Below are 10211 nucleotides of genomic sequence, written 5' to 3'. Positions count from 1 at the left end.
GCTTAATTATAGCAATGGAACGGACTTCCTCCCCTGTGGATAAATCTGTGGTCTCTGCACTTGAAAGACCATTCAGGATGTGTCCATGTGACACATAGACACAGTTAGAGACTGATAAGGCATCATTTTCATTAAGAGTACCTCCCTCTAGCCTTTTCCTGCCTGACTCTAAATTCTGTATTTGACCATATGTATTACCATAAACTGTCTTCTCCACAGCAGCATTGTCTCCTCCTCACATAGGAGGTGACAAGGGTTACCTTGATTAAAGTGGAAGCCCAAACACTTTCCCGCCTGTGCACTGAGAACACCGAGTCAGGCTTCCTAACCTGACTGTTGGAAATGCAAGTCAGAAGCCCTAAGACAATTGAGTAAGGCAGACATACACTCCCACCTAGTGGGGAATGCACAGCTCTGGGTTTCTGGGACAGGAGCTGCTTCAGTTCTGCAGTCACACACACACTCCTAACACCGACCCCCAGAGAAGCTTGTCTTTTTGAGTCAATGGGGTAATAGCAGCTATGATGAAATCTGAGATTACTTCTAATCATTAAGCAGAAGGAAAAGGCACGTTAAGACTACTAAGTTACCAGTATTCTATCTGCTAGTATTAGACATGACTGTAAACACAACTGTTTTGCTTTATACTAGTGTAATGATTAACTTCTGCAAGGTCAATGCCACAGGCATGTAAAATACCAGTAGAATGGCACAGCAGCATTTTAAACCTATTTTGCCACACCAGAGAGAACTAAATTGTTGAATACAAAACAAAGACAAGTAGGTCTTCAGTAAAGAGACCTAGAAGAGTGGACCAGCTCACAAGTTGAGTCACCGTCAGTATTTTCTGGAGATAATTTGGGGGTTTACTACTTTGGGGGTTTTTAATATATGCTGTAGATAAAGGTGAAATAAAAAATTGTGAAGTGGAAAGTAGAAGTTGGAGGGAAAAAGCATCTTCCATGTATTTCCATTTCTGCACGCTCACTAAAGACACCCAGAGGCCCCTCCTGTTTCACAGCAGGATAAAGTCACCATCCCCCCCAGCTTGCTGGGGCTGGGATGGCATCATCCCCATGGCCTGCTGTGGAGGGGCAGCAAAAAGGCTGCAAGAGCCTGGTTTGGTTGGCCTTGAATTACTTTAATCTGTTCAAGTACACACGCTTTATGATTCACAGTAGCCTTCAAATGTCTTTTTGCATGTTGGCAAAAAAATCACAAATGTGCACTTGCATTTTGCAGCAGTGTGCTGCCCTTTCAGACCTGACTGCACCTGTTTCTGAAAAGAACTTCAGCCACCAAAATCTGTAATCTGCAAACCAAAGTCTCTGTGTGCAGCAGCTCTGCCACCCCCAAGTATTGCTTATGGGATCATCCTGATGCACCGTTCTTCCAACTCAACACACGATCACTTCCCGGAATTTGGGTTAGGTAGTGCCTCTGTTGCCCTCCTGAAAATTATTCCAAGTTCTTATTTTAACATCCTGTGGCTCACACACAAATTAACTGTGTCTACAAACGTGGCATCTTCAGCAGCAACATGGGTAAGCACTGACAAAAGCTAGGCCCAGGGGACTGCCAGGATGCAATTCTGCAACTCTTCTGTTTGGCCCAGGTCAAAGACCAATCTAGCAGTCATGCCAGTTTGTATACAGCTTTGGACTTCCTACATTCAGACTTGGGCAGAACACAAGGCAGCAGAACAGGGTCACCAGCTGACTGAAAGGAAGAGATGAGCAGAGCTTCTTCTTAACATAGTGCACAGCAGAAACTGAGCCTTACCAGCATGTGTTGGGTCTCACACTACTGGCTTTAAAGCCTCAGCAAGTGCTGGTTGTGCTCAAGGAGCTCTGTGCAGTTTAAAGCCTCAATGTCTGCAGCTAACTCAGGCTTCCTCCATATCTTAAGCAGTCCTTTCCAGAGCACCAGCCTATAAGCAAATTTACCTCTCTGTTCTTCTGGAGCATGCAGTACCAAGAAGATACCTGGCATACACTTCATGGCACTCAACAAAACCCTGCCTCAGCATTCACTCATTATGAGGAGGAGCACTCCACTAGTTTGGTTTTTTATCTCTACTATGTGGTATTTCACAATTTTGTAGACTTGAATAAGGAACAGAAAAAGACCTCTGCTGTTTCCTTCACCTTCAAGAAGACACCATGGTAAATACAATGTGCCAACCATTTCTTACATTTTTCAAGACCACCTGAGCATGCTCCAGGTGGAGTATGAAGTATTAATGAAGTATTGGTTATTACTTCATTAATTGGTTATTACTTCTTCAGGAGCATAGCTATGTGGAGACAACTCATACTTGATACATGTAATTGGTCTCAGTTAAAGGATGTTCTATGATATACTTTAACAGTTAGTATGAACTGAGTATCCCATGCTGTCATTCAGTCCTATGTGAACCATTTTGCCTGACCCAGGACTGTGATCCCTTGCCCAAGGCAACACTTCAAAAGCTCGTGCATCAGTGCAGTACATGAAGAGCTCACATAAGAGATGCAGGAAAGGGTAGAGATGACTGAAGACAGCCAATTCAGACAGGCACAGAAACACTTCCTTCTCCTTTCTTCTACCTGTTCACCCTGTAAAAAAGCTCCACAGCCTGTAATACAACCATGTACGAAAGGTATTTTTTCTCTTCCCATTATTTTTACATCAAGTAACTGGACCAGCTATTACTAAAAAAAAAAGTCTCTTCCAGACAGTTATAGAAGATTCTTCTTTTGAGTTTTATTTGTTTATAGCAACATCAGCACATATTTCCACTTAGGTATTTTACAGCAACAAGAAAATCCATTACCTCATTAAGCTTCAGCAAGGTGACCTATGTTTTATACGCAATGGAAAAGATTAAAGTGTCTCCCTTTGTTGCACAACAGTTTAAAGCTTCAAACTCTAAGTAAATACCTCCCTGAATTAAACAAGCAGACACTTTGCTTGATTATGAAATGCTTTCGTTGGATGAGTGAAGTGTTTTCTGAGTAGAGCAATTAATTTGTAAGCCACAGGCACTACTACGAGAGTGGTATTAGAGTAGAAGTGGTGACATTTTAGTAGTCTGTGCAAGAATTCCACTCTACTTTTTGCAAGCTGCATATCTTGAAGATACATTCTCCCAGTTGATCACATTCCAGATGGCTTTCAAATAATCAGGTCGAACATTTTTATACTGAAGATAATAAGCATGTTCCCATACATCGATTCCTAGCAAAGGAATGAGACCTGTGAAAAAAGAGGATAAATTATGCATATCTATGAAAACACGCTTTACATCTGAAGTTTTATGTGGCATCCCCAAGCTGTACCCTATTACTGAGTCTCAATCTGCAGGAAGACAAAGAGCTCTGCAGCACATGGGTGCTTACTGCAACATTTTACAGAACTGTGTGTCACATGCACATACTGCATAAAATGAAACAGCTGATTCAGGTAAACACATCTATAAATACTCTAGAACTGCCCTGAAGACATAACTGAAACCAGATGAAGTAATTTTTGAAAGGTTTACATCTTTTGTGCAGTTATGCAAGCACTTTCATAAAAAATTACACTGTGATGATCTCTTGGCATGTCAGTTTGCTTCCAATATTTTAATTACAAGTTATTCCTTAAATGTCTAATTACCTCCTCGCTTTTGTGCTAAAATATCCTTCTCACTGAATTTTTAATGGGAAGTTTTCATGAGAGGAAGATAAAATTTACCCCCATTATGCTCTAAGTCCCTATACTAAAATCTCTATTTTTTCCCCCTACTGATAACACAGACTACTGACAACACATGAAATTTCTATGAATCCTCTATGAATTCTACAGAACATGTTTTAAAGATATCTGCAAAAGGATCTGGACAAGCAGTCACTGCAGGCAGGATTCTCACTAGCCATGATCTCTTCTCTCAGGGAAGGGTGTCCAGCCTATCTTTACCACTTCCATGTCTCTCTAAGCAAGTAAAAATATCTTCAGAAGTGATCACTGCCAGTACTGTAATGCTTGCCTAGCTGCAAGATTTATCCACATCCTAGGATTATTTAACTGACACTCATTACTCTTTGCCAATATTGAGGAAGCAAATCATAAGGTTCCATTTTAAATCCAGTCTACATGGAAACAACTTACTATGTGCACCTTCCCCTCTCTTGTTGTTTGGCCTACACTGACGATTTTGTGAATAGCTCCTCTGTCAGAGAAAAAAAAAATCCAAAGGCAAGAGGCTTAATCTTGTTTGATACAGGCAAGTTACTCCAGTTACTCAAAAATAATCCAAAGAAGCCTAAATTAAAATTATTGTCTAAGCGGAAAACACTTCCACAATATGGCCCATCTATTTTGCCTTGGACTAGAGACTTTTAACCCTACTGCTCTTCACAGTTTTTAAGTCCTGCTTTACAAATGCTGCTTTAAAAACTGCAAGTTTTCACTTCTTCTGGTACAGACATTCTGTTTTCCAGATTTATCCAGCAATTTCTTCTCAGCATTGTCCACAAACCGCTTTTCAGATCTCATACCCTTGCCTATGAAATCTACAAAGACAGAAGCAGAGGGGAAGGACAGACACCTGACCTGTTGTTCCTTGCAAAGGGTCTTGATTTGCACAAGCTGCTATTTGTAGGCGTCCCTGCTCTTTGTTATAGCCAAGCCACCCCCAGCCTGATCCTTGAACACCAACTGATAGGGCTGTCAGCTTCTCCTTGAAGTTTGCAAAGGAACCAAAGTCACGCTTAATGGCTTCCATCAATTCTCCTTTAAAAAAAAAGCACAGAAAGATGAGAGGCATATAAACTTCATTCAAACCCCCTCAAGTTTACGTAACAGCTTTTTTGAGATCTGTATTATAGGGCCCTCACCTTTAATTGAATGGCACTTGTAGGTAATCAGCACTCTGTCCTCCCCAAGGGGATCTCTTCCTTTAGGCTTTATCTGCTAACCTATCCCTATTTGAACTGGAGCACAACTCCAGTCACTAGGCTGGGTGGGTCTGCAGGACATTTCTTCCCTTTCTATGAACCCGAGTACCTATGGCAACTTAATTAGCATAGCTTTATACACGTATTTTCTCTTATAAAGATGGAAAGGACAATATAGAGCAATTGTCAAGTATTTTGCAGTGTATACATAATCAGCTTTAGAAATTAAAAATACTTCGCACAAGGCTAGCTGTTTATACTCTTGGCTTCCATCCAAAAAAACACCCAAACTCCTCAGAAGTGTGTAACTGTCACACAGAAAGGCGAATTAACTCTGAAAAATAAAGATTGTTTAGACTCTTTCAAAGAAAAAAGAGATCATCATTTCTACTTGTTAATTAAACCTGATGCAACAAACCACTGTAACAAGCACTAACCTTTAGGCTCCCCTCCTCCATTTGGAGAAAGGTTTGTCCAGAAGATGGTGTGATTGATATGACCCCCACCGTTGAACTTCAGTGCAGGCTGAAGTGACACCTGAGTTGTAACATCACCTAAAGATGTAGAATATAAAAATACATAGATAAATAAAACCATTATCATCACCACAGTAGGCTGTAAGTTGCCACAAGGCCTCCACTGATCTCCAAAATCCTTCTAGCAGTCTATAATGTATCTATGGAAAACATACGGTTTGTGACTGCTATCCCTACCTTAGACAGTCACAGACAAACTGTAATAAAGATTTCTTTATCTTTTACCTTTTCTTATGCTGTAATGATAAGTGATCTGCCAATACTGCAACTATCAGGCAGTCCATAGTACACACATAAGATCTACTGCCATTCTACAGCAGAATAAAGCAACTAGTACAGCCAGAGAACTCTTTAAGCACCCAGCACTTGGAAATTGTTGAGTATCACCACAAGACATGAACGCTACTCCCCCATCAGCTCACTGATTTGCAAACTAAGAATTTTTAAATTTCTTAAAACAATTTACAGGGCAGTTTGTGCTTGAGAGAAAGTCAAGGAGTACAAAAACAAAATGTTCTTCTCCCTCTTATCTTTTGTTTCATTTTGAGGGTTTTTTGGAGGGGGATACTTGCAGGAAGATGTGCATGACCACCACCAATTAATAATCCATTTGCAAAATAATCTGCACAAAATCCTTAGGGAAAATTGATCTCTACCTTTAGGTACAACATTTCAACAGTAAGCCATGAGATGCTACCAAAAGCCAGGATTTTTAAAAAATACCTCAAAGGATCCACAGCACTGCCAGTGTTTCTGATAACCAAAAACTCTGCCTCTGCTAATGGCTGAAGCCTTGGTCATTAAACAGTACCAGTAACCTCAGCAGTAGACACACTATCTTCTTAGAGTTCAGTTCCCTCCCCAGTTGTGTCTGCATTAATTACATCTCTGGAATACACCTTTCCTGGATCCACCACTGGCAGGGCAAGACAGCAGTCAATCTTGATCTCCTGATTCTTAACTGAATCGCATTACTTCATTAATTTAGACTGCATAAGTTATTTTTAGGCTTACTTCGGCACTTGAAAATCTCCATTCTCTATTCAGGCACACTGGCAATTATTTAGCAAGGGATGCGTGGTTCAACTTACACAGATATTGGCACCTCTCACTTTCAACTGAGCCCAGCTAAAATTACACTGCAAAGCCACCTAGCAAATAGCCAGAGGTGAGTCTACACAGTAATCACTTCTTTGAGGTAAACTGACACCTTTTATGAAGATCAACACAAGAAGAAAAAAAAAAAACAAACCTGGAAAATATTCCACCTTCTTAAAAAGACAGACATGTAATTTCAGACATGTTCCTCGGTCCCACCAAAAGTAGTTTTGGAAAAAAAAAAATTTTGTGTTGCAGTGTAGCTCTGCTACAACTGCAAAGTTTTCGCAGAAGTCAGTGCCTCTCAAGATTTCAGATTCCAACAAAAAAAATTCTGTGATGGTTTGCTGCTTATTTTAGTTTCTCACACAGACTTGCAGCCTACATGACCCCTTAAGCCAGCCCAGTGATGTAATTGATACCCAAATTCAGGTCTCTTCATTGTGTGTTAGATATGTTAACTGCATATTCGTCTTACCTCCACTTGTAGGCAACTGAGATTATTTACCAAGACTAAGCAGAGGATCTGATGTGAAAACCATCAAGACGCACAAATTCCATTTTATATACCTTTGCTACTAACCTTTTATTACAAAGTACTCATTCAGTAAAATGACTGAAATTTCCTATTGTCTCAGACTTTGTTTGGTTCTAGTTACTAATGTAAATATGGACTAAACCCACAAGTATCAATAAATTTTCTTCTAGTTATACAGTACTACAGAGAACAGAATCCATGCTTTTTAGTTTCATTAAATTTCCAATTATCAGCACCACTGAAGCTCACAATGAGAGATTTTACCTAACAGTACTACAAGTACATAATCCAAAACTTTTAAGACAAACTATTTCCCTTTTTTTCCTCTCCTATATCATCTTTGCCGATAAGCTTCCATCTCACCTGTTGATTGTGGATATACAAACCTTTTGCCAGTGCCTCTTTGTATTTCTCCTCTGTAACGTTCAGGTTGTTCACGTAGGCAGCATGATGTTTGCTGTGGTGCAGCTGCATGATCTCTGCATTAATATGAGGTTCCAGAGCAGCATAATCATATGGCAAGTCAGGAAGAGTGTGCTTTTGCCTAGGAACCAAGCATCCCAATGGTGCTACCAGCTTAGCACTGCTTCTAGAAGAGAAAAAAAAAACCCAGAAGGAAACAATCTTACTCAGTAATACTGGGGCTCTACCAGTGAAATAGACTGAAACCATCACTGTTATAATCAGCTGCTTTAAGTACTGGGGTATCCTAAGTGAAGAAGTCAAATTTCCATTTTTCAAGAGCTCAAAGCAAGCATACTCTGTAGCTTAACTGCAAAGATGAATTCACAGAAAGGCCACATATACGGGGCTTTGCAGCGTAAAGCTACTGCTTCTCAAACCAAGACCCCAGACCCTTGTAAAGAGTCACACACCCTCCCAAACATGCAGGCCAGTGAAAAGCAGGGATGGGAATGGAAAGACAGTAATAACACGCTGACATTCAAAGCTTCGCCTAATCTTTATTGATTAAAAATAGAAGCTGCTGCTGAGGTGCCCTTCCCTCACTATTCGCAAGGTCCCCGTACTGCGAAATAAAAAGGCTAAAAAAACCTGTACAGTCACAGAGTTTCCAGGACTGAACCTCTACAGCATTAACACTGACAACATGTGCTTCCCTCTCTGCACAGCGGGTACCGGGAAAGCACACTGAACGTGATGGCGGGGCAGCTGCACAAAACCGCTCAAGGTGGTGTTACCCTTCCCCATTTTAACACCTCGCACTTGTCAGGCGACATGACAAGGGCCACGACGACAGGAGAACCGCCGGGCCGGCAGGACGGTGAGCTCCTAAGGCCCTTCGCCGTATCGCTGGTGACCTTGACATAACCCTGGGACACAACACAAGCAAAACCCTCGGGGCCCGGAAGAGTGGCCGTGGGGGGCGACTCCAGACAGCAAAGACGACAGGGTCTGCAGCACTATGTCGGGCCACCACTGCCCCTGGATGGAGGACGCCGACAGAACGTGGGAGGGCGCAAGGACGATCGCCAGCAGCCCCCTGCCGCGGGCCGGCGCTGCCGGGGAGGAGCAGCCGGCAGCAGCGCGACTTCCCTCCGCGCGAAATGGCGGGGGGGCCGAGGGGCGAGAAGAAGACCCTCCCGCCCCCTCCTCCCCCGCTTCCCTCTTTCCCCCCACGGCTCGGCGGCGGAGGGGGAGGGCGAGGGCGGCGCGGCCGCCGCCTCACGCCGCGGGGCTCTGACCGACCCCGCGCTGCCCCCGCGCGCGGCCCCGTTCTCACCTGCCCGCGGAGGCAAAGCGGCACAACATGGCGGCGCCTGGAGCCGGGCGCGACACGGACGGCGCAGCCGCGTCCCCGCCCGCCCCCGCGGCTGAGGGGGCCGAGCTCCGCCGGGCCGCAGGTGACCTGGCCCCGCAGTCACAAGGTTTCTTCAGATGGAGGAAAACAGCATTTTTTAAACAACGGGCGTAGCGCGTCGCTATTAGCAGAACCGCTGTTTAGAGTCGTTAACTTAAAACTCGGGCCCTCCGTAGCTCCAAGCGAGGCGAGGCTGCCCAGGAGCCCCTACGAAGCATAAGGAAGCGCGCCGGGTGCCTGTGCCCGTTTTAGGGCTGCTGGGCACCCGGCTCCTGTCTCCTCTCCGAGAGGCGACAGCACCACAGCACAGCTGTGATAAGCTTTTGAAAACCTGCCTGGCTAAGACACGTTTTGTCAGTTTAGTGCCAGGACTACCAGCACTAACAAATATCTTTTCAGCTATTTTGTCTACGACTTACTTTTGTTGGTTCATTTCTTTTACCCATTTTCGAGTGCATCTTGCTTCGCAACGTCTGCTTTCCTCGTGGTAGCAAATCAGTGGCCTTTGGTGCTCATGAAAATCCTTCATTCAGCTAAATTCAGCTCCCATCAGCTAAAATAATCAGTATGGTTACTGCAAACGAGTTCAGAGACCCATTAAAAACTGGTTCTCCAGAAAGGTCAGTGAGGAGAGCTCATCCCTCAGTTAGGAGGCACTCTGCAGACAAGACAAACATTAGGTAAAATTTAAATTGTGTGGAAGTCATCTCTCTTCCCACAAAACCTTCAATCTTTACATTTTGTCCTTTTAAATAAACATCTATATTCTAAGATCTTACAGCACCCACATTTACCAGACTACAAAAAACTCAAGTTACAAAATTTCAGTGGGGGTTAGGCCTGAACAATATTGTTGAAAATAACCTCATCTTGCCAATTACAAAGAAATGCACCTGGAGAGACCCACACAGGGAATCTCAGCCCACTGTGAGGCACAGGGCAGTAGTGTATCCATCCCCCCACCTCTTGAGGCACTCTAGAAAACCACACTTAGTTTCTTTGATCAGCCAGTGGTACTCTTGAACGTGAAAATATCTCTCAGTAGCTAAGATAAAAGGTGAATTCACCAAAATCAACAAGTTCCCCCCAAATGCTGAAAATACATGCAGCAAGATATAGGCACTACCTAATTTATTTATTAGTGATCAATAAAATGTAATCTTTTGTTAAAATTAACCAACTACATTCAGGATTATTAAGTGTCATAATATAAGCACTGACAGCCAGACAAGAACATGAATATTACAAGCTTTAGCATTTGCATATATAGTATGCTGTAGTTAACTACTGCTTATAGAAAG

General features: G+C 43.0%; 1 protein-coding gene across 1 annotated transcript; it reads right to left on the bottom strand.

Moving 5' to 3' along the window:
- Window positions 1-2720: 2720 nt before the first annotated feature.
- On the bottom strand, window positions 2721-8328 carry SOD2 (superoxide dismutase 2). The gene is made up of 5 exons (XM_051811103.1): window positions 8309-8328; window positions 7478-7680; window positions 5357-5473; window positions 4576-4755; window positions 2721-3237 (listed from the first exon to the last, which is right to left on the bottom strand). Exons 2-5 carry the CDS (start codon window positions 7563-7565, stop codon window positions 3092-3094), a joined length of 531 nt encoding a protein of 176 aa, XP_051667063.1. The 5' UTR covers window positions 7566-7680; window positions 8309-8328; the 3' UTR covers window positions 2721-3091.
- Between the last annotated feature and the right edge of the window lie 1883 nt (window positions 8329-10211).

This window comes from Manacus candei, unplaced genomic scaffold (genome assembly GCF_025592945.1).
Source record: "Manacus candei isolate 608988 ecotype Guabito, Panama unplaced genomic scaffold, ASM2559294v1 h1tg000081l, whole genome shotgun sequence".
Lineage (NCBI taxonomy): Eukaryota > Metazoa > Chordata > Aves > Passeriformes > Pipridae > Manacus > Manacus candei.
The sequence above is the reverse complement of the archived record's forward strand: the minus strand, read 5'-3'. Positions and strand labels throughout refer to the sequence as shown.

Excerpts from the sequence above, each read along its gene's own strand:
- SOD2 (XM_051811103.1), bottom strand. The coding sequence starts at position 7,565 with ATGCAGCTGCACCACAGCAAACATCATGCTGCCTACGTGAACAACCTG. Across the intron at positions 5,474-7,477 it reads CAAAGAGGCACTGGCAAAAG|GTGATGTTACAACTCAGGTG; the intron begins GTTTGTATATCC and ends CTACATCTTTAG. Across the intron at positions 3,238-4,575 it reads CCCTTTGCAAGGAACAACAG|GTCTCATTCCTTTGCTAGGA; the intron begins GTCAGGTGTCTG and ends CTTTTTTCACAG.